Below are 24,586 nucleotides of genomic sequence, written 5' to 3'. Positions count from 1 at the left end.
GGGTGCATCTCTGTGAGTAATAGGCCAGACAGGGCTACAGAGAAATCCTGTCTCAAGAAAACAAACAAACAAAAAAAGCAACAATAGCAAAAAGAAATGAGAGAAAAGGTAATGCAGAGGGAAATTTAACAAGCAAGAAAGGAAGCCCGAATCACTCAGTGACCTGTCACTATTTTGCTGGCTCTGGCCAGCACAGCCGCCAGTCAGCACTGCGCATGCGTAGCCGAGCATCCTACCTCCACCACTCCTTGCAGGAGTAGCACCCCTGAGCAAGCTGCGCCTGCGCAGCCGGAGTAAGTTCGGCTTTTGAAAACCTGAGGAGAAGGGACAGAGTCCAGCAGACGCTCCTGGCCTCGGAGAGCCGCGCCCTAGTGGGCGTTCCCAGCATGCCCTGCGCCGCTCAGGTCAAGCGCCGGACTCCACCTCCCAGAGGCCCCTGCGCGGAGCAGCTCTGCTGCCGCGCCTTTGTGAGCTCTGTTGTCGCCGCGAGATCGAGCCCCGGGCCCGGCCCAATCGGCCTCGGCGCAGAGCGAGGAGTGACGCGGACGCAGGAGGAGCCCGGTGAGCAGCGGGGTACCGTGTGGGAGAGTGTGTGGCGGGACCCGCGGGACCGTGCAAGACCACGCCACCGTGTATGAGGGGCCTGTGGTTGTACGCCTGCAACTGCGTGACAATGTACGCGACAGTAGGAGACAGCATCCCACGGACCGGGGCGCCTGCGACTGTGAGACCGCGTGTGCCACTGTGTGATAGCGCTGGGGGACGTGTGGGGGGACCTGAGTGACAGTGTGAGCCTGTGACTGAACCTGCACATTGTGTGAGCCTGAGGTGGTGTTCGTGTGTGTAAGAGACCACAGCAGCCTGCTTGAGGGGACCAGCAACCCACACTGTAGGACCGAAAGGCCGTGGCAGTGTGGGCGACTGTCGGGGTGTGGTGTGTGTGAGAATATGGGCGGGCATCTGAGTGACTGTCGGACCACACCACTGTGTGAGGGTGTCTGGTGAGACTGCGGGCTGTATGGGGCTGAGAAGTTGGGACAGCGTGTGACAGCGTGGGGGTCCGTGTGGGAGAGTGTGTGGCAGAGTTGAGACCAAGCCACTTCGTTTCTGAGTCTGTGAGACACTGTGACAGTGTGTGACAATGTGCGTGACAGTACATGACTATGCCGGAAGTGTTGGGAGGGCCTGGGATACTTGGGGAGGCTAATACTGCCTATGACCTAGATAGAGGCCATGACAGAGTGTGTGACGGTGTGAGACCGTGTCACAGTGTTGAAGGGCCTGTGACGATGTGTGTGATGGCGTAAGACTGTACGGCCGTGTATGAGACGGCCTGTGACAGTGTGAGACGGTGAGAGGCCATGACGATGTGTGTAATGCCACCTACTATACCGCCATGTATGAGAGGGCCTGTGATAGGGTGTGACAGAAAATGTGTGACTACCGAGGCCATGAGAGGCTCTGAGAATGTACGCAAGGCTGAATGGGACTGTGTGAGACAGAACCTGTGTCAGTGCCTTGTGACATGGTGGCCCCGTGACAGATGGTGAGAACTGCATTTGACTGTGCCACCGGGCAGACCTGTGAGGGTGAGGCTGCTTTTGGGACTATGTGACACTATTGCAGCGAAGCGTTTACTATCAGGTGTGATGGAGCCGTGACAGTGGGCCAGAGTGACGGTCTACAAGACTGTGTCACTGATCTGAGACAGGGTAGCTGTTTGAGGTGGACAGTGCTGGAAAGGTGTGACCGTATGAGATGTCTCATGAGGGGGGCCGTGAGACCATGGGATTGTGTGGACAGATGTAGTGTACTGTAGGTGGGAAGCTGCTTGTTCCTTCCCGGCTGCCCAGACCAGGGAATACTCACTCTGAAACTATATTATTTACAATACTGTTTGACCAGTAGCTTAAGAGTATTGCTAGCTAGCTCTTACAAATAGAATGAACCCATTTCCATTATTTTATATTTTACCACAAGGCTCGTGGCCTACCAGCAGGGTTCTAGCTGGCAGCTTGTGTCTTTCCCCTCTGGTGGCTCCATGGCTTCTCCCTGACTCCGCCTTCTTTCTCCCAGCATTCAGTTTAGTTTTCCCACCTAGCTCTATTCTGTTAAGCCACTGACTGAAACAGATTTATTCATTAACTAATAAAAGCAACATATATATAGAAGGACTTCCCACACAGTGTACTGAGTGATTGAATGAAGCATTTTAATAGATATAGAATTAATAAATATATAGATATAGGAATTCTTGGCACTGAGTTATATCACTTAAATGATTTATTTTCAAAGATTTTTAAAAAATAACTTATCTTTATTTTGTGTGCTTTGATGTTTGGCCTGAATGTGTGTCTGTGGGAAGGAGTTAGAACTATTGGAACTGGACTCACAGACAACTGTGAGCTGCCTTATGTGTGCTGGGAATTGAACCCCAGTCCTCTGGAAGAGCAGCCCATGCTCTTAACCAAGCCATCTCTTCAGCACTCTTAAATGACTCATTATTCTTTAAGGCAATGAAGTTTAGTTTTTAAAAACACTGTGATTACAATGATGACTAAAAGTCCCCTCCCTTCCCTTTCGGAAGAAGTTGCTCTCAGGAGCAGTTCGTTAGTGGTGACGTCCAGATCACAGAGTCCCTCTGATGCCCACTGTGTAAAGAAGCTTCATCTCGTAGCTTGTTTTGCATCCTTGTAGAAAGGGTAGGGACAATCTTCATCATCATCATCTGTACACGATGAATTCAAGTCTAGTCTCCAGTTTGGCTCAGTTATTTGCTCAACAGTTGCCTTGGCATCTTCAATAATGAAAATCCTTCGTGTGTTAAAATGGTGGAAAATTTGATAATGCCATTCTGTATTTGCTCTTACTATTTATAATTGTAAGTAAAAGATAACTTACACAAAATATATGTTGAATTCCAGAGCTATAAAGTACTTAGGGAAAAATAATTGTAATTTTTTTAACAGGGAGTTTATTGAGAAAGGAACCAAGAGAGAGAAGGAGGGGGGAGGAAAAAAGCATAAATCTAATGATATCTCAAATGTACATGTGTGATGAGAGAAAGAAAAAGAAAAGGAATGGAAGGCTTCTGGGCTAGTGACACTGGGGTCACAGGGTGCACCTGGAAATCATGGTTTCTTTTTTTCGTCCAGCTCTGCTTTCTCAGGATATCGCCCCCATCCCAGAAGCACAGTCATACATTCTTGAAGTTTTAACATCATGTCCAAGGTAAGAAGCATTTCTTTTTTTTTTTTCGAGACAGGGTTTCTCTGTAGCTTTGGAGCCTGTCCTGGAACTAGCTCTTGTAGGCCAGGCTGGCCTCGAACTCAGAGATCTGCCTGCCTCTGCCTCCCAAGTGCTAGGATTAAAGGCATGCACCACCACTGCCCAGCAAGAAGCATTTCTTTCTTTTTTTAAAAAAAATATTTATTTATTTATTATGTATACAGTGTTCTGCCTGCGTGTGTGCCTATACACCAGAAGAGGGCACCAGTTCTCATTACAGATGGTTGTGAGCCACCATGTGGTTGCTGAGAATTGAACTCAGGACCTTTGGAAGAGCAGGCAATGCTCTTAACCTCTGAGCCATCTCTCCAGCCCCTAAGAAGCATTTCTTATTCCCTGAAATGCCACCTTTTCAGTCAAGCAAAAGATACATTTTGACTTCTGAAATTCAGAAGCCTGACAAAAATCTCTTCTATATAGTGACATGGTCTTGTCCTCCATTGCAACACAGAAGAAAGTCCCCTGAAGCCTAAGAGTGTCCCTTATCTCCCAGCTACCATTTGCGTCTTTAGTCAAGGACTCATTCCACCTCACCTATGGCTTCAGTGTCTTAGAAACACTAAATGAGGCAAAAATATGCTCTTAGGTAGAGCCTTAGTCAGGGTTTCTTTTGCCGTGAAGAGAAACCATAACCATGGCACTCTTATAAAGGAAAACATTTAATTGGGTGGCTTACAGTTCAGAGGTTCAGTCCATTATCATCTTGATGGGACATGATGCTGGAGAGGGAGCTGAGAATTCTACATTTTGCAGATAACAGGAAGTGGACTGAACGTTACACTGAGTGAAACTTGAGCAGAAGAAACCTCAAAGCCCGCCCCCACAGTGACACACTTCCTCCAACAAGGCCACACCTACTCTACAAAAGCCACACCTCCTAATAATGCCACTCCCTTTGGGGGCCATTTTCTTTTAAACTACCACAGGTGGGATCTGAACAGTCTGTTTATGGCTATTGGAGGTGGAGATGTGTTCAGCTGTGATTGGCATCGATGAGCTTTTTTCTACAGTCTTGGGTGTGAAAGGAAGTCAGAGGACTTTTGGTTGCTCAGAGTTAGGACATTTGGCAAAAACTCATATTCAAGACAATTTTGAGTAATCAGATGTATCAAATCTTGATTATTAAAGTGTGGCTCCGCTAAGGTAGGGTTTGTGTGAGCCCTTGTAAGCTTTGACAGGGATCTTCTAATTTGGCAGCAGCCCACAGCTGATACACTAGGTAATCCAGTTCATTAACAAGTAAAGTTACTAAGGAAAATAAATTGAGACAGTGCCTCATGTAGCCCAAACCAGCCCTCAGCTCCCTCTGCAGCTATGATCTTGAATTCCCAATCCTCCAGCCTCCTCTTATAAAATATACTGGGATTACAGGCATGTGCCACCACCACAGGCTACAAAGACATTTGTTGGGGGAGGAGGTAGGACAGGAAGCAGTTGAGTCTGTATTCTTCTCCCTTTTTGTTTGTTTGTGTTTTGTTTTTCAAGACAGGGTTTCTCTGTGTAGCTTTGGAGCCTGTCCTGGAACTCGCTTTGTAGACCAGACTGGCCTCGAACTCACGGAGATTCGCCTGCTTCTGTCTCCTGAGTGCTGGGATTAAAGTCATGCACCACCACCACCCTGCAAGTCTGTATTTTTAACTATTTATTATTTTTATCTTGTGGTCACTGGTGCTTGTTTGCATGTATGTCTATGCAATACATGAATATAGTGCCAGAGGAGGTCAGAAGAAGACACTGGGTTTCCTGGAACTAATGTTACAGATGGTTGTGAGGGGCCATGTGAGTGCCGGGAACTGAACCTGTGTCCTCTGCAAGAGCAGGTGGTGCTCTTACCCACTGAGCCATCTCTCCAGTCCATTGCACCTGTATCGTTAAAACATTACAAAAGTATTTTCTACAATAACTGCAATAGTAGTATAAAATAGAGCCAAAGGAAAACACATTTAAAGATGCATCCATATATAATACCCAGAAACAAATGCAAATATGCAAACTGTACAAGAATGAAATTTATTCCCCCATTTACTAAACATGAAGTTATTAAAGATTCTACGAAGTGCTATGATAAATAAAAATAGACATTGTGTTTTCGTGGATTTGGTGTCTGCTGGTTTAATTATATGTTAATATGCTGGGGTATATTACATCTGAAGGATTATTTGTTTAGGAAAAGCCTTTTTCCTTACAATTAGGGGTTCTATAGCTTAAATATGGAAATCATTTTAAACACATTGCTTAATAAAATACAGAGAATAGAAAGGTAAGCCAGACTGAAATTGTCTAAAGCAGAATTTAAATTTTTTTCCATTAATGGCCCTCTTTTACCTGAGAAATATTAAATTAATTAAAAATTTTTTTTTTCTTTTTTAGTATGAGTGATCTGATTGCATGTATGCCTGCAGGCCAGAAGAGGGCATCAGATCCCAGTATAGATGGTTGTGAGCCACCATGTGGTTGTTAGGAATTGAATTCAGGATCTCTGGAAGAGTAACCAGTACTCTTAACTGCTGAGCCACCTCTCCAGTCCCTAAATTAAAATTTTAAAACTTATATTTCAGTGGTGGTGCACACTTTTAATCGTAACATTTGGGAGGCAGAAATAGGTCAGCCTTGTGTACAGACTGAGTCTACACGGAGAAACCCTAGCTCATAAAACATTGTATTTCTGTATGTACGCTTGTGCCACTCCATAAATGTGGCTAAAGGACAACGTGCGGGAGTCAGTTCTCTCGTTCCAGCATGTAGGTCCTGGGTCACAAACTCAGGTGGTCAGACTTGGCAGCAAATGCCTTTATCACAGTGAATCAATGACCCCATGCCCAAGAAGTTCCCAAATAACCCTGGCATATAGGTATATAAAAATAGTCAGACAAATCAAACATTGATTAATGATAAATTATGAAAAATTATTTTAAAATTTATATGATGGTATACATATGATTTTACCATTTATTGAAGATGAAAGTAAATTTAAATACTAATGAGATTCATGTACCTGTTTATTTTTACATAAATAACTAAATCTTGACTGAATATTTGTTTCTGCAGGATATTAAACAGAGTTATTCAGTTTTTCTATAATTGGCAATACTGAGAATGCTGCTTTGTTTAAATATATGGTACAAAATGACAGAAGTATGTTTAGAGTCTTTTTATAAAATTTAAAAAATTCTGTTCTAATCCCAAGGTAAAATTCATTTAATGATTTTTTTTTTATTTATTGTATGTGTATGTTTGTTTTGTCTCTGTGTATTTGTATGTACCACGTGTGTGCCTGGTGCTGGCAGAGGCCAGAAGAGGGCATCCGACCTCCTAGAAGTGGAGTTGCAGACAGTTGTGAGCCATCACATGGGTGCTGGAAACCAAGCTGTGGACAGAAAGTGCCCTTAACCACTGAACCATCTCTTCAGCTCCCGTTTAACAATTTAATGACTGAAACATAAGTCAGCACCTTAACTGGGGTCTTAGTTTCTTTTCCCATTGCTAATGGGAAAATGCTTTGACAAATGCAGATTTGAAGGGAGGGTTTATTCTGGTTCACAGTTCATGGTGCATTCCATCATGATAGGGAAGTCAAGGTGTGGGAGCTTGAAGCAGCTGATCACACTGCATACACAGTCGGGGGCAGAAAACAATGAAAGCAGTTGGTGATCTCCTTTGCTCGGCACTCAGTTTTATCACCTCAAGTAACACAGTCAAAATAATCTCCCACAGGCTTGCCCAGAGTACATTTCCAGTAGCGAGGGTGTCTTGGTTACTAATCTGTTGCTGTGATGAGATACCATGACCGTCTCAATCAGTGTTCTGTTGCTGTGATGAGACACCATGACTGTCTCGGTCAGTGTTGTGTTGCTGTGAGGAGACACCATGACCTAGCTCAATCTGTAAAAGAAAGCATTTACTGGGGCTGTGATTGCAGTTTTAGAGGGGTAGTCCATAATCATCATCGTGGGAAGCAGACAGGCGTGGCACTCGCATAGTAGTTGAGAACTTTACATCCTGATCCACAGGCAGCAGAGAGAGAGATTGGGCATGGTGTGTGATGTGGCATATCCTTCTGTATATGTGTTGTTTTATTGGTTGATGAATAAAGCTGTTTTGGCTGATATCTTAGTCATATTCCTCTTTCATGTTAACCCATTTCTATTAATCTGTGTATCACCATGAGGCTGTGGCTACATGGCATCTGTTGGACTCTGCCTACTCTCCCTAGATATCTCTATTCAGATTTCCTGCCTGGCTTTATTCTACTAAGTCATTGACCGAAACAGCTTCTTTATTAACCAATGGTAATAAAACATATTCATAGCCCACCCCTAGTGACACACCTCCTCCAGCAAGGCCACACCTCCTGCTCATTTCTAAGCAGTTCCTGTACCTGGAGGCCAAGCATGCAAGCATGTGAGCCTATGGAGGGGAGCGGGGACATTTTCATTCAGACCGCCACAGATGGTTAGTGTTAACTGTCAGAACCATCTGGAAGATGGGCTAATCTTACGTTAACTGATATAAGGAAGACCTATCCATTACAGGAAACAGTATTTAGTCTCAGAAGATGATCCTGGATTATATGTGTATAGAGAACAGTGTGAGCATCCTTAAGTGTCTTAAACACTGTTCTATTGCTGTGATGAGACATCATGGTCATCACAATTCTTAGAAAAGAAAGCATTTAATTGTGGGCTGGCTTATGGTTCAGAGGTTTAGCCCATTACCATCAAAGTCGGGAGCATGGTGGCACACAGACACAGGGCTGGAGACATTGAGAAGGGAGCCACTGGGCCTGGCTGGACTTTTGAAAATTCAAAACCCTCCCCCAGTGACACACTTCCTCAGACAAGGCCATACCTCCTAATCCTTCTCAAGTAGTGCTACTCCCTGATGACTAAGATTCAAATATTCGAACATGTGGGGGGGGGGCATTGTTTGTTTGTTTGTTTGTCAACACAGGGTTTCTCTGTGTAGCCCTGACTGTCCTGGAACTCGCTTTGTAGACCAGGCTGGCCTCAAGCTCAAAGATCTGCTTGCCTCTGCCTCTGGAGTGCTGGGGTTAAACATGTGCTGCCCCCACCCTGCTATCACGTCTCTTTACTGTGGATGCAGTGTGAGTAGGTGTCTCATGTTCCTGCCACTGTTACTTCCTCTGCAGTGGTGGACTGTAATCGTCAACTGTGAGCTGAAATAAATTCTTTCCCCTTAAGTTATTTTTGTCAGGGTACTTTTTTTTTTTTTTTTTTTTTTTTTTTTTTTGGTTTTTTGAGACAGGGTTTCTCTGTGTTTTTGGAACCTGTCCTGGAACTGGAACTAGCTCTTGTAGACCAGGCTGGTCTCGAACTCACAGAGATCCACCTGCCTCTGCCTCCCGAGTGCTGGGATTAAAGGTGTGTGCCACCACCGCCCGGCAGGGTACTTTCTTTTCTTTCTTCCTTTAGATTTATTTATTTCGTGTGTATGATTGTTTTACCTGCATGTGTGCCTGTGTACCATGTGAATGCCTGGTGGAGGTCAGAGGAGGAAGGAGGCCTTGGAACTGGGGTTCTAGATATTGTGAGCATCCCATGCTGGGAAGTGAATGAACTGAGCCATCTCTCCAGCCCTTGTCAGGGTATTTTATCACAGTGACAGAAAGGACAGTTAAGACACCCAGTGAGGGTGGGCAGTGGTGGTGGCACTTGGGAGGCAGAGGCAGGGAGGAGGAGAATGATTCTACTGTAGGGTAAAAAGTCTGAGCTCACTTCTGGGGTTTGAAATCCCACCAGTCCCTGAGCTCTCCCTAAGCTTAGTGCTTGAAATCCTACCAATCCCCTCCCTGGAAATTGCTACCCTGGAAGATTCCACCCCCAAGAAACCCTATATAAGACCTATCTCTCTCTCAGTTCCCTGCTGCTTCTCACCCAAACAGAGGCAGCCACCCTCCTGCGTTTTTCCTAATAATTCTCTACGTGAGGTTTGTAGTACAGTGTGGCTTTGTGGTACCCTTGGCTCCTGATTGCCAGGATATCTTTCCCCTCAGAGCTATAACACTTACATCTAAGAGTCTGTCAAGTAGGCTACATCAACCATCACAAATAGCGGTTTTTAAAAATCAAACATTTCAACAATACAACCAATAGATGTGCTGATTATCCTTACATACTCAGGAATGATGAAAGGATGTTATAGGAGTCTCTGGAAGGAAAGAATCCAGTCAGGAGACACCAGCGGTTTAAGTGGAAGTTTATTTAGTAAAGAAAAATTAAATAAGTGATATACAGAGAGATTGCTGCTCCCAAAGGCAGTGCCAGCACAATGAGTTCTCTGTTTGGATCTAAAAGTAATTTTTATGAGTATTTGTGAGGTAGGTGGCATATTCACAGGGTAAGGTGACCTTTCCCCCACGCAAGTCATGGTATGCTAGATCTTTCTTTTGGAGAATATATCAGTCAGGGTTCTTTTGATTTTTTTTTTTCAAGGCAGCATTTCTCTGTGTAGCCTTGGATGTCCTGGAGCTCACTCTGTAGACCAGGCTGGCCTCGAACTCACAGAGATCCACCTGCCTCTGACTCCTGAGTGCTTGTAGTCAGGGTTCTTTAGAGCAGTAGTTCTCAACTTGTGGGTTGCAACCCCTCTGGGGGTCAAACAACCCTTTCACATGGGTCCCATATTAGATATCCTGCATATCAGATAGCTACATGTTATGATTCATGACAGGAGCAAAATTACAGTTAAGAAGTAGCAACAAAAATAATTTATGTTTGGGGGTCCCCACAACATGAGGAACTATATTAAAGGGTTGCAGCATTAGGAAGGTTGAGATCTACTGATCTAGAGGAGCATAACTCTGTGTGTGTGTGTGTGTGTGTGTGTGTCATTGTGTGTCATTGTGTGTGTGTGTGCGTGAGAGAGAGAGAGAGAGAGAGAGAGAGAGAGAGAGAGAGAGAGAACTTCTGGCTGTACATTTAAAAGACCTGATCTTGTTTCCCAGCACCCACAGCCATCTGTAATGCCAATCTCAGGGGATCTGATGCCCTTTTCTGGTCTCCATGGACTTCAGGCACATGCACAGTAAACAGACATACATCTAGGCAAAACACTCATGCACACAAATAAAACACATAAATAGGATCTCAAAAAATAGTTATTGTCAATGAAGGATTACATTTTAAAGTATTCTTGTTATAAAGAGAATATGAAAATAAAGCCTTTTTATTAGTACATTTCCCTCAGTGTTGTTCCTTACAGACGATTGTGTAAGCCTAGCATTCTCCTTGTTTTTCTTTTATTTCATCTGTTCTTTGTTCACAACTTTATTTCTTCTTCTGCCTTATTTGATGCATCTAATTAATTATACATCATTTTTATAAATTCTTAACTTTCTAAGGTAATACACATCCACTACTTTTTACATAACACTCTTTTTTCCTGCCCCGTGTATCCATTTTCTCCAAATGGAGAAGTTCTTTGGTATTTAATATGAGTCAGCTGTGTGCTATACACTGTATTGATTTTGGTGTTACTCCAACAAGAGCTTCTCAGAAATTACGCACTTCCCATAAGAGAACACCGAGACCAAGCATGGCAATCATTTGACGTGCAGTTTTTAGAACGTAAGATGGGGGCTCTGTTACAGCTCTGAAGGGAAAGGTACCCCAGCAGTTGGGAGCCAAGGAAGACCACAAAGTCACACCACACAGCAAACCTCACACAAGAGATCTATTGGGAAAGACAGAAGAGGGTGGCCACCTCTGCTCAGGAGAGAAGCAGCAACTGAACAGGAGGCAGGCTTCATGAAGGGTTTCTTAGGGGCAGAGCTTTACAGGGTGGCCTGTGATTGTTGGCATTTTGTGGCTTGATCTCGGGGCAAGCTCAGGGATTGATGGGAATATTTAACCTGATCTTGGACTTTTTCCACGGGGCAGAGCTTGGCCACCTGCATCTCCAGGGGCTGGGAACTGAGGTTGTGACACTTAGAGTAGTCTGGGGGTGGGAACCAGCCACTTGTGCCTGAAGGGTTTACTGTGGCCATACCTGTAGATCTAGCACTTGGGGGACTAAGGCAAAGGGACCAAAAGTTCAAGGCCAGCTTGTGTTGTGTAGCTATACCCTGTCTATGGCGGGGGGGGTGGGGAATCTTAGCACTTGGGAAGCTGAGACAGAGGGTTGTGAATTTGAGACAGCCTGAGCCACATAAAACCCAAAGCATAGACAGTTTAGCTCGTGCTAACTCTTTTCTGTTCTGCTGTATTGTTTTGCTGTTTGTTGATTGGTTGGTTTGAGATGGGGTCTCACAATATAGCTTTGAACTCACTGTGCAGCCCAGGCTGCCCTGGAACTCAGAACGCCCAACATTTGCCTCTTGAATGCTGGGATTGTGGGAATGTGCTGCCATGTTCCAGCTTTAACTGTCTAATCGAGGCCCATGTAAGAATTTGAACCAGAACATTTTTATATCTTTTCAGGATTTGGTGACGTTTGGAGATGTAGCTGTAAATTTCACTCAAGAGGAATGGGAATGGCTGAATGATGCTCAGAGAGACTTGTACAGGAAGGTGATGTTGGAGAACTATAGGAGCCTAGTGTCGCTGGGTAAGGACGTCTCTGGAGAATTCCAACTCTACACATGGGCTGTGCTCTGTGAAATGTCTCTGGGATACCCCTGAGTTGCTTTACTAAATTTCTCCTTTTTATTAAAAAAAATTAAAATTACCCCCCCGGGTGTGTGTGTGTGTGTGTGTGTGTGTGTGTGTGTGTGTGTGAGAGCGCGCGGGCGCGCGCATGTGTATGTTGGGGAGTTGTGTGCACATGCCACAGTGTGTGTTTGGAGGTCAGAGAACAACTCTGTGATGTCAGTTCTCTCCCTCCCCCTTTTCAGGGTTCCATGGATGGAACTCAGGATATCAAAGCTTACACAGCAAATTCTTTTCCCACTGAGCCATTTTATTGGTCCAGTTTCTCTTTCTTAAGCCCATGGAGTGGCATATACCTGTAGTTCCAGTTCCAGAGGACTGGTGTATTAGTCAGGGTTCTCTAGAGGAACAGAACTGATAGGATGAATATATATGTGTGTGTGTGTGTATACACATATAGTATATATACTATGTTATTTTATATATATATATATATGTATGTGTGTATATATATGCGTGTGCACACACACACACACATGTCTTACAGGCTGTGGTACAGCTAGTCCAACAATGGCCATCTACTAACAGAAGGTCCAAGAATCCTGTAGTTGTTCTGTCCCCAAGGCTGGATGTCTCCGCTGGTCTTCAGTATACACCAGAATCCCACAGTAGGCTCTAATGTCAGTGAAGCAATGGACGTACCAGCGAGTTCTAGAGCAAGCAGGCAAAGAGAGCAAGTCTCCTTCCATGTCCTTATGTAGGCTGTCAGCAGAATATGTGGCCCAGGTTAAAGGCGGGCCTTCCACCTCAGATGCTCTAATTAAGAAAAAAAATCTCTCGGGTGTACCCAGCCCCTAGGATTTAGGTAATTCCGGATGTAGTCAGGTTGACAACCAAGAAGAGCCACCTGCTGGGGAAGGAGGACTGCCTGGGGAAACAACCTGGGCGAGCTAGCAAACCCACCCCAAAAGTTCAAAGAGAATTGTGTTTTATAAGTTACATTTTACAGAATTGGCAGCTTTTTTAGACTGTCCCTTTGTGTTGCTCATTCTAAAGAATATTTCCCGTCTCCCTTAGCTCCCACCTGTAATATCCCCCCTTCCTGATGAGGAGGGGACTTGAACTCCGAGAGTGACTAATTCCTCTTCTGTTTCTTGGAAGCAGGAATTTCTGTTTACAAGCCAGCTGTGATCTCATTACTGGAACAAGGAAAGGACCCCTGCATAGTGCAGAAGGAAGGAGCGAGAGATGCCTGCCCTGGTGAGTGGGAGCCCCTTGCTGGTCAGCCTCAGATGTTGGCGACGGCCCAGCTCACTGTTGGCGCTTCTGGAGTAGGTTTCTTTAAAGCATATGGTCCTTGCAGAGGACGGTCTATCATGCCGAGCTGGTGTAGAGTGCGTGAGTTTATTAGGTACACAGCCTGCAGCAGTAGAAGAATAAACAGCAAGCTGCAGAGAGGCGTTGGAGCATCGGGTCAGATGCTCACACCGACGGCCCAGCTCACTGTTGGCGCTTCTGGAGTAGGTTTCTTTAAAGCATATGGTCCTTGCAGAGGACGGTCTATCATGCCGAGCTGGTGTAGAGTGCGTGAGTTTATTAGGTACACAGCCTGCAGCAGTAGAAGAATAAACAGCAAGCTGCAGAGAGGCGTTGGAGCATCGGGTCAGATGCTCACACCGATAGGGGAAGCCCGAGAACCAGGAGCTTTTTTTTTTTTTAATTTTATTTATTTGTTTGTTTATTTGTTTATTTATTTATTTATTTATTAAAGATTTCTGCCTCCTCCCCGCCACCGCCTCCCATTTTTCTCCCCCTCCCCCAATCAAGTCCCCCTCCCTCATCAGCCCGAAGAGCAATTAGTGTTCCCTGCCTTGTGGGAAGTCCAAGGACCACCCACCTCCATCCAGGTCTAGTAAGGTGAGCATCCAAACTGCCTAGGCTCCCACAAAGCCAGTACGTGCAGTAGGATCAAAAACCCATTGCCAGCCGGGCGATGGTGGCGCACGCCTTTAATCCCAGCACTCGGGAGGCAGAGGCAGGCGGATCTCTGTGAGTTCGAGACCAGCCTGGTCTACAGAGCTAGTTCCAGGACAGGCTCCAAAGCCACAGAGAAACCCTGTCTCGAAAAACCAAAAAAAAAAAAAAAAAAAACCCATTGCCATTGTTCTGAATTCTCAGTAGTCCTCATTGTCAGCTATGTTCAGCAAGTCCGGTTTTATCCCATGCTTTTTCAGACCCAGGCCATCTGGCCTTGGTGAGTTCCCGATAGAACATCCCCATTGTCTCAGTGTGTGGGTGCACCCCTCGCGGTCCTGAGTTCCTTGCTCGTGCTCTCTCTCCTTCTGCTCCTGATTTGGACCTTGAGATTTCTGTCCAGTACTCCAATGTGAGTCTCTGTCTCTGTCTTCTTTCATCGCCTGATGAAGGTTAATATTCAGGAGGATGCCTATATGTTTTTCTTTGGGTTCACCTTCTTATTTAGCTTCTCTAGGATCACAAGTTATAGGCTCAATGTCCTTTATTTATGGCTAGAAACCAAATATGAGTGAGTACATCCCATGTTCCTCTTTTTGGGTCTGGCTTACCTCACTCAGGATAGTGTTTTCTATTTCCATCCATTTGCATACAAAATTCAAGAAGTCATTGTTTTTTACTGCTGAGTAGTACTCTAATATGTATATATTCCCTACTTTCTTCATCCATTCTTCCATTGAAGGGCATCTACGTTGTTTCCAGGTTCTGGCTATTACAAACAACGCTGCTATGAACATAGTTGAGCATATACTTTGGTTGTATGATAGGGCGTCTCTTAGGTATATTCCCAAGAGTGGTATTGCTGGGTCCAGGGGTAGGTTGATCCCGAATTTCCTGAGAAACCGCCACACTGCTTTCCAAAGTGGTTGTACAAGTTTGCATTCCCACCAGCAGTGGATGAGTGTACCCCTTTCTCCACAACCTCTCCAGCAAAGGCTATCATTGGTGTTTTTTATTTTAGCCATTCTGACAGGTGTAAGATGTTGTCTGACAGGTTAAAGTTGTCTTGATTTGCATTTCCCTGATCGTCTTTTGGCCATTTGAACTTCTTCTGTTGAGAATTCTCTGTTCAGCTCAGTGTCCCATTTTATAATTGGGTTGATTAGCCTTTTACGGTCTAGTTTCATGAGTTCTTTATATATTTTGGAGATCAGACCTTTGTCAGTTGCGGGGTTGGTGAAGATCTTCTCCCAGTCAGTGGGTTGCCTTTTTGTCTTAGTGACAGTGTCCTTTGCTTTACAGAAGCTTCTCAGTCTCAGGAGGTCCCATTTATTCAATGAGGCCCCTAATGTCTGTGCTGCTGGGGTTATACGTAGGAAGTGGTCTCCTGTGCCCATGTGTTGTAGAGTACTTCCCACTTTCTTTTCTATCAGGTTCAGTGTGTTCGGACTGATATTGAGGTCTTTAATCCATTTGGACTTGAGTTTTGTGCATGGTGATAGATATGGATCTATTTTCATTCTTCTACAGATTGACATCCAGTTTTGCCAGCACAATTTGTTGAAGATGCTCTCTTTTTTCCATTGTATACTTTTAGCTCCTTTATGGAAAATCAGGTGTTCATAGGTTTGTGGGTTAAAGTCAGGGTCTTCTATACGATTCCATTGGTCGACTTCTCTGTTTTTATGCCAATACCAAGCTGTTTTCAATACTGTAGCTCTGTAATAGAGTTTGAAGTCAGGAATGGTAATGCCTCCAGACGATCCTTTATTGTATAGGATTGTTTTGGCTATCCTGGGTTTTTTGTTTTTCCATATAAAGTTGATTATTGTCTTCTTCAGATCTGTGAAGAATTTTGATGGGATTTTGATGGGGATTGCATTGAATCTATAGATTGCTTTTGGTAGAATTGCCATTTTTACTATGTTGATCCTCCCAATCCAAGAGCAAGGGAGATCCTTCCATTTTCTGGTGTCCTCTTCAATTTCTTTCTTCAAAGACTTAAAGTTCTTGTTAAATAGATCTTTCACTTCCTTGGTCAGAGGTGCCCCAAGATAACCAGGAGCTTTTGATGGACACAGGGCTCCAGGCAGATGGCCTCTCTGAGTGAGATTTCCTGTTAGGCATTCCCACCACAGGTGATTTTTGTATTGTAGGGAGGACAGTAGCTGCTTTGGAAAGGTACCTGGGAATGTTTACTTCCTAGCTGTGGTCAAGGACACAGTGAGTTTTTTTGTTTGTTTGTTTTAATCTAACACAGTGTTTCACTCATCCTATGTGTCACTACCCATTTGGGGGAGTTGAACAACCCTTTCACTGGGGTCGCCTAAAACCATCAGAAAACACAGATATTTACATTATGATTCATAACAGTAGCAGAATCACATCTATGAAGTAGCAGTGAAAATAGTGTTATGATTGTGGTTCACCACATGAGGAACTGTATTAAAGGGTTGCAGTATTGACAGTTTTCTCGACATCCTCTGTAGTTAAACGTCTCTATAGTTTCATTACGTGTTATGTGTTTCCCTAGTAGTTATCCTTCTCATTTACATTATCAGTTGTGTTTCCCTGAACCTGAGCAAAGCAATCTCATAACTCATTCTTTTATATCTATAATAGTTTGCTATTTTAAGTAATGTATTAGGTTTCTATTCATAAATCAGTTGTATTTTTCAAGATCCAGCGTGTGCATTTATTTTGTATTACTATTCTCTTTTTCTTCATTTTTTTAAATATTTATTTTATTTTAAGTGTATTGGCATCACAGCCCCTGGAACTGGAGTTCCAGACAGTTGTGAGCTGCCATGTGGGTGCTGGGAATTGTACCTGAGTCTTCTGGAAGAGCAGCCAGTGTTCTTAACTGCCGAGCCAGCTCTCCAGCCCCCTACTATTCTTTTTCAATTCTTGGTTTTGGCTTTTTCTTTCCTCCTGATTTTTCCATTTATTGTTTTCTCGATAATGCTGCTAGGGTAGCTTAGCCTGCTGATCTTAGTCTCTCTTATTGGTGATAAATTGTCAAGGGCTCTGAGATTTCCTCTGGGTATCTTCAGCTGTTTCCTGTAGATTCTGATAGTTCATGATTTTTGTTACTATTCTCTCCTATAGTTTTAAACTTCCCTTTCATTTGAGTTGTTTGAAGGATAATTTTCTTGATCTGTTACTGTTGAGGAAAGGCCTCTTGTTCATCCCGGCTGCCCAGAACCAAAATAATCACAATGGAAACTGTACTAATTAAATCACTGCTTGGCCCATTAGCTCTAACTTTTTATTAGCTAACTCGTATTATCTTAATTTAACCCATCTCCATTAATCTGTGTATTACCAGGAGGTCTGGGCCTACTAGCAAAGTTTCAGCATATCTGTCTCCAGCTTCCATGGCTTCTCTCTGACTCCTCCTCCTTTTTCCCACCCTTCAGTTTAGTTTTCCCCACCTACCTCTGTTCCCCTATAGCTTGCTCTAGGCCCAAAGCAGTTCCTTTATTAAGCAATAATATTCACAACATACAGAGGGGAACCCCACATCACCTTACATTTTGTTCAGATTGTTTTATTGTATTTGGTTATATAGTGGTTGTATTATATTTTGTGAAGTGGGGGTATTTTGAGACAGGATTTCGCTTTACAGACAAAGCCGGACTTGAATTCACAGAGATCTGCCTGCCTCTGCCTCCTGAGGGCTGGAATTAAAGGCGTATGCTGCCACTGCCCAGCTCATGTAGTGTTGATCTTAGGATATATTTATAGATGGTAAACTGCATCCATATAAATCAAACAATTTGAGTTTTGACACAGGTTCCTTTACACTAAGCTTTGACACCATGTAGTACCTTTTATAAAACTGACTTTTACTATTTCAGAACTTTTACAGTTCATATCAATTTTAGAATGAAATTGAGAATTTCTACTCAAGGAGCTTTGTTTGGGATTATGTTTACATATCAATTGAGAGAGATCAGATAGATCCCTTTCTTGCTAAAAATTTTATAATTAAAAATACTCATTCTACAACTGTTGAGATAATATATTACCATTAATATAGTGAACAGCACTGATGATTATTCAATATTCAACTAACCTTGCATTCCTTGGATTTATTTTTGGTCAAAATTATGCTTCCCATATTTTATTAGTTTGATTTGCTATGGTTTTGGTCAGCATTTTGCATTTGTGTTTAGACACTCCACTGGCCTGCAGGATTGCCTGTAATTTATCTGGCTTCATTATCAAGATAATAATGGACTTGTGAAAACAGGAGTCTTTTGTCAACCTCTGCTTTCCGGAAAGGTTTCCCAGAATGGTATTCTTTTTCCCTTAAATCTTTGGTGGGATTCACTAGAGAAGACATGTATGTGTAGGGAACAGAGGCAATGAATATAGGAGGATTTGGGTGATTTAATTCTTTGCTTCATCTTTGGTAAGGCATTATCTTTCAAGAGATCATGCATTTCAAATGAGCTGTACAGTTGATTAACATAATTTACTTTATAAAATTATCTTTTTAGTTCTATAGAACATGATGATTAACTCCTTTTAGATCTGATGTTGACAATTTTTCTCTTATAATTTTTCTAAATTTTTAAAAATATTTTATTTGCTTTGTGTGTGTACGTGTGTGCATGTATGTGGAGGCCAAAGAACCAAGTTTAGGAGTCGGTTCTTTCCTCCTTTAGTGTGGGTTCTGGACGTCAGCTTTAGGTCATCGGGCGGAATGGCAGACGCCTTTGTGCCTTGAGCCGTCTTACCAGCACTCCTGTATTCCCAGCACTCCTGTATCCCCAGCACTCCTGTATCACCAGCACTCCTGTATCACCAGCACTCCTGTATTCCCAGCACTCCTGTATCACCAGCACTCCTGTATTCCCAGCACTCCTGTATTCCCAGCACTCCTGTATTCCCAGCACTCCTGTATCACCAGCACTCCTGTATTCCCAGCACTCCTGTATTACCAGCGCTCTTGTTTTTTTGTTTTGTTTTGTTTTTTTAGACGGGGTTTCTTTGTCTTTTTTTTTTTTTTTTGAAACAATGATTCTCTGATCAGTGTGTAGCTGTGGCTGTTCTGGAACTTTCACTGTAGACCAGGCTGGCCTTGAACTCACAAAGATCCATCTGCCCCTGCCTCCCAAGTGCTGGGATTAAATGGCTAAATGTAGTTTTTTAAAAAGAGGTAATCTTATGTGGGACTAATAAGGAGAAGCCAAATTAAAGCCTTACTAAGTTAATAAAAGTAAGCAGTTTGACAAGAAATGATGTTTTCATGATGACATTGTGGCTTCAGCAATCGACTGAAAATTTATATTTGGTTAGAACCTATTACAAAGAAAATTGTTTTCAGAAGCACCTTTCCTAGAAGGTAAAAATTCACCATAGAGTAGCTCTAGCTGTCCTGAAACTCACTGTGTAGACCAGACTGGCCTCGAACTCACAGAGATCCGCCTGCCTCTGCCTCCATACTGGAGAAAAACCTTAAGTGCTGGGATTAAAGGCGTGCGCCACCACCGCCCGGCTTAATCACCTTTCTTAATTTAGTTTTTAAGATGCATTAAGAGATGTTAAATTCTTTAATTTTTTTTTTTTTTTTTTAGTATTTTACTTTCTCTGAGCACTTTCTTTTCTTATAATGAATGGATCTTAAAACATCTGTTTTCTTGGTTTCCTTTAGATTGGGATTATATATTCAAAGGCATTGAATTTTCATCAAAGCAAGATATTTATGAAGAATCAGCCAAAGTCCTACCAAAGGAAAGAAGCCATCTTAGATATAGCCTTGACTGTCCCAATTGGAAAGAAGACCATGGACGTGTACACCGGCTTAAGAATGGGTTGGGAGGTCAGAAGGTACATTCTGATCAATTGCTCACCGTTCATAAAGAAGTCCCTGAAGATCAAAGTAATGGGTGTAATCCATCTTGGCAAATATCCCATCAGGATGCAAGACTAGATATACCACAAAGTTTCTCTACCAAAGAAAAAACACATCAGTGTGAGCCACAAAAGAGAAGCTACCGAAAAAAGTCTGTTGAGGTGAAACCTAAGAAGGCGCATGTAGAAAGGAAAGTTCTTAAGTGTAACGAATGTGAGAAAGTCTTCCACCAGAGCTCATCCCTGACTCTCCACCAGAGAATTCATACTGGAGAGAAGCCCTACGCATGCGTTGAGTGTGGGAAGGCCTTCAGCCAGAACGCAAACCTAGCGCAGCATAAGAGAATCCACACTGGGGAGAAGCCTTTTGAGTGTAAAGAATGTAGGAAGGCCTTCAGCCAGAATGCACATCTGGCTCAGCATCAAAGAGTTCATACCGGAGAGAAACCTTACCAGTGTAAGGAATGTAAAAAAGCCTTCAGCCAGATTGCACACTTGACTCAGCATCAGAGAATTCATACTGGAGAGAGACCTTTTGAATGTACTGACTGTGGGAAAGCCTTTAGTAATGCGTCGTTTCTTGCACAGCATCAGCGAATTCATACAGGAGAGAAACCTTACGTGTGTAATGTGTGTGGGAAAGCTTTTAGTCACCGTGGATACCTAATTGTACATCAAAGAGTTCATACCGGAGAGAGGCCCTATGAATGTAAAGAATGCAGGAAGTCTTTCAGCCAGTACGCACACCTTTCTCAGCACCAGAGAGTCCATACTGGAGAAAAACCTTACGAATGTAAAGTCTGCAGGAAAGCTTTTAGCCAGATTGCTTACCTTGATCAGCACCAGAGGGTTCACACTGGAGAGAAGCCCTATGAGTGTGCCGAATGCAGAAAGGCCTTCAGCAACAGTTCCTCACTCACTCAGCACCAGAGAAGTCACACTGGAGAGAAACCCTACACGTGTAAGGAATGTCAGAAAACGTTTAGCCAAAATGCCGGCCTTGCTCAGCATCAGAGAATCCATACTGGAGAGAAACCTTATGAATGTAATATTTGTGGGAAAGCCTTCAGTTATAGTGGCTCTCTCACTCTCCATCAGAGAATTCATACCGGAGAGAAGCCGTACGAATGTAAAGATTGCAGGAAATCCTTCAGGCAACGTGCACACCTTGCTCATCATGAGAAGGTCCATGTTATGGAGTCGTTCCTGTCCCTTTCCTCTCCATCACCCTCTACATCCAGTCAGTTGCCAATAGCTATAGATTTGATCTCATAATATGATCCAAATCTGACCCATTAGAACCCTTGCTATTTCATCCTCCTTGTCGTCTACTTGTTAATCTGATTTGTGTGGGGTACTGAAATAGCCTTCCAGTGTACTCACCCATGCCTCGGTCAGTCTTCACACTTCATCCAAACTTTAGAAGAACACATTTTGGTCTTATTATTTATCCTTCATTAGTTAAGGTTACTTACTTACTGACATCTAAAAGTTCATAGGGGAAAAGCACACAGTCCTTAAAGTAACCTAACAGGCCACCTTGTCCCCAGCACCTTGTTTCAAACTACCTTCTAAACCCTTCATGCCAATGTTCCCCCTCCCTTGGAACATCCAGAATTAAAATAGATCTAGGCTCTAATCCTTGCTCTTCCATTTCCCATCCCTAATTTTAGAGCTTTTGGTCTTTTGTAACCTTCCGTCTTATTTCTATATGGGACTAATAATGGTTCTACCTCAAAAGTTATTGGGAAAAGTAAATAATGCATGTAAATTTCTTAGCAGAGTGCCTAGCATAAAATAATATTAATCTAAAATAAAAATACGATGATGCACAAAGAAGAGTTGATCATTTTAATCATGAAGAAGCAAAAACACAGACCTGCATGCTCTAACGTTGGTTTTATTAGAAATACTGAAGTTGGAGACTGAGGTTGCAGCTCGGCTTGTAAAGTGCTTTCTTAGCAGGCACAGGCCTGGTCCACTCCCAGAGCTACATAGCAAGTTCAAGTCCAGCCTGGGCTTCATGAGACCCTATCTTAAATATATATATGTATTGCAGTTGGATTGACATTAGACTGATGTCACACTGGAGAGTATGAATATGTAAATATGTGACTAAATAAGAAAAACAATTTCATTATTCACCTTCTATGAAGCCACACTTACTTTTCTCGAAAAAAAGAAAAAACTCACTCCAAGGTAGAATTTACTGAGATATATCCATTATATATATATGTAAACAAAAGAAAATGGATATTTAAAAACAGTGCAGATAATTTGATCATATTCTGTGAACTAGAGCACTTACCAAGATGTACCACAGCTAAGGCCTTAAAACACATCTCCAGCTGGCAGTGGTGGCACATTCGGGAGCACTCGGGAGACAGAGGCAGGTGGATTTGTGTGAATTTGAGATCAGCCTGGTCTACTAAACAAGTTTCAGGACAGCCTGTTAGAGACTAACACTATCTCAAAAAACTCCAGTTTTTTTTTTAAAGAAATTGAATAGGTGTGTGTGCGTGCGTGTGTGTACATGTGTCCGTGTATACATGCAAGTGCCTGAGGAGGCCAGAAGGCAGCACTGGAGTCCCTGGAGCTGGAGTTGCACCTGTTGATGAGCCATCCAGTGTGGATTCTGTGTTCATAATCAATGCGTTATCTCCACAGCACTGTGTCTCAGCTAACTCAGAAGAACTCACGTCTTGTGAAATAAATGCTTTCTGGCAAGAATGGAATGACCTAAGAAACAACAGAAAGATAACCCAACTGTGCCCTAAACTTGAACCAAACTAGCACCCTTTTCAAGAACTCAGTTCAAAGAAGACGTCCTAAGAATAGACACTAGGGGCTTGCAGAGAAGGCGCAGCAGTTAAGAGCACTTGCTGCTCTTGCAGTGGACCTGGGCTCTGTTCCCAGCACCCACGTGGTGGCTCACAACCACCTGTATGTAACTCCAGGTCCAGGGCTTCTGATGTCCTCTTCCGGCCCCCATGAACAGTGCGTGCAAGTGATGCACATACAGATATGCAGGCAAAACACGACATACGCATAGCATACAAAAAATCTCTTAAAATATGAATGGGAACTACAGAAAGAACAGAAGGCTTGGAGTGCATCTCGACGACAGAGTACCAGCTCAGCATGTATGAGGGAGGCCCTACCAAGGTTCAGTCGCCATCACCTGCCACCTCCCCAGTTCCAGATGGAAATCAAATAGAAAAAAACAAAAACATTATTTGAGAATGTCCATGAAATTAATTAACTATTCATGTGCATAAGGAAAATGGAAAGAATACATGTTGCCAGTGTCTGGGATTATAACAGGCGCCTACAAGCTCCTTTGCTAAAAGGCAGTGACTCCATCTTAGTCCCACGACCGCTATAAAAGGTGGCCAGAGGTCCCTGGTTATTACCCTAAACCTGCAGTCACCTTGCATTCTAGGAGCAGCAGTGCCCGTCAATGTTTGTGAAGGGCTCAGCCAGGAAACTGTCTTCCATGCAAGCATGGGGACCTGAGTTCAGATTCCTAGCAACCACCCAAAAGTTTGGTACAGCAGTGTGCCAGTCTGTCACCATAGCACTGCAAGAGCAGACAGGCAGATCCTGGTGACTCCTCAGCTTATCTAAACCGATGAGTCTCAGTGACAGACTTCCTCAAAACCTAAGGGGACCGGCCATCAATATGGCTGAGTCCATATCATCTCTGGCTGCACTTGCCTGATGACCTGAATTCATGCCCCAGGACCTATAGGAAAGGGGCAGAAGAGAATCTACTCCCCAGAGTTGTCCTCTAATCTCCATGTCTGCAACACGGCAGAGTTTCCCTCACATACATACACACATACAGTCATTCTTTTTAAAAGTGGAGAACAATTGAGATCACTTGACATCAACTTCCAGACACATGCTGCACACATACTTACTCTCCACATACATGCATGCATGCATGTGCACACACATTTTTTTCTGACAGAGGATGAAAACCCCATATGATGCTGAAATTGTACCCTGACTAAGAATAATCATCGTAAGTGTTGCCAAAGCTCTGGCTCTGCCTTCCCCTCAGCATCCTAGTCTATGTGATCTCTATAGGAAGAATTCAGGCAAGACCCACACAGCCTTGAGTAGATAATAGGTCTCTATTAAAAGGCCAGGCCAGGTATGGTGGCACACACCTTTAATCCCAGCACTGCGGCAAGTAAATCTCTGTGAGTTCAAGGCCAGCCTGGTATACACAGCAAGTTCCAGGACAGCCTGTACTGTCACACAGAGAAAACCTGTCTCGAAACAACAAATAAAAACAACAAAAAAGGCAAAGTACACTACTCCCAAGTGGGGAGGGACCATTGTGGGCAAAAGTGGACAGTAGCCACAGAAAGCTAGGCAGCCTTGATATTTCTGTTGGCTCTTGAACAGAAAGCTTTCCTCATACCGTTTTTTCTGCGTGGGTGACTGACAGGCAGGCCCATTTGGATTAACTCTGAAGGGAGGGAACAATGGTATATCTCTGTTCTTTACCAGAAAGCCCTCTGAGCAGCTCAAAATGTCATGTCTTTACTGAAAACCAGAGACTTGACTCCAATTGCACTGGTGTTTGTTGTTGTGGGGTTTTCTGTTTTGTTTTCCTTTTTGTTTTATCAAGACAGGCTTTCTCTTTGTGGCTTTGGAGCCTGTCCTGGAACTCACTCTGTAAACCAGGTTGGCTTCAAACTCACAGAGATCCACCTGCCTCCATCTCCCTGAGGACTGGAATTAAAGGCGTGTGCCACCACCGCCTGGCTTATCGCTCTCTTTTGACTGACAATCAAGGTCCTGCATTTTTGTTTTCTGGTTTTACAAATTGCTGCTACTGAGGG

The 24,586-nt window shown here is 43.5% G+C and overlaps 1 protein-coding gene across 3 annotated transcripts; it reads left to right on the top strand.

The window, feature by feature from the left end:
• The first annotated feature begins 331 nt into the window (after positions 1-331).
• On the top strand, positions 332-21,558 carry Znf583 (zinc finger protein 583). 3 transcript variants are annotated; one of them, XM_041653696.1, is made up of 5 exons: positions 332-561; positions 3,156-3,231; positions 11,727-11,853; positions 13,059-13,154; positions 19,531-21,558. In XM_041653696.1, exons 2-5 carry the CDS (start codon positions 3,223-3,225, stop codon positions 21,003-21,005), a joined length of 1,707 nt encoding a protein of 568 aa, XP_041509630.1. In that variant the 5' UTR covers positions 332-561; positions 3,156-3,222; the 3' UTR covers positions 21,006-21,558. The 3 variants fall into 3 exon arrangements, with proteins under 3 accessions (XP_041509630.1, XP_041509628.1, XP_041509629.1); XM_041653694.1 differs by having other exon boundaries at positions 13,056-13,154; XM_041653695.1 differs by lacking the exon at positions 332-561 and adding an exon at positions 605-675 and having other exon boundaries at positions 13,056-13,154.
• The last annotated feature ends 3,028 nt before the right edge of the window (positions 21,559-24,586 follow it).

The sequence above is a fragment of the Microtus oregoni genome, unplaced genomic scaffold, assembly GCF_018167655.1.
Source record: "Microtus oregoni isolate MIOR12 unplaced genomic scaffold, Mior012 000006F_ref0000085, whole genome shotgun sequence".
Taxonomy (NCBI): domain Eukaryota; kingdom Metazoa; phylum Chordata; class Mammalia; order Rodentia; family Cricetidae; genus Microtus; species Microtus oregoni.
The sequence above is the reverse complement of the archived record's forward strand: the minus strand, read 5'-3'. Positions and strand labels throughout refer to the sequence as shown.

Coding starts and splice junctions, on each gene's coding strand:
- Znf583 (XM_041653694.1), top strand. Junction 11,854..13,055: donor TAGGAGCCTAGTGTCGCTGG/GTAAGGACGTCT, acceptor GTTTCTTGGAAG/CAGGAATTTCTGTTTACAAG. Junction 13,155..19,530: donor AGCGAGAGATGCCTGCCCTG/GTGAGTGGGAGC, acceptor GGTTTCCTTTAG/ATTGGGATTATATATTCAAA.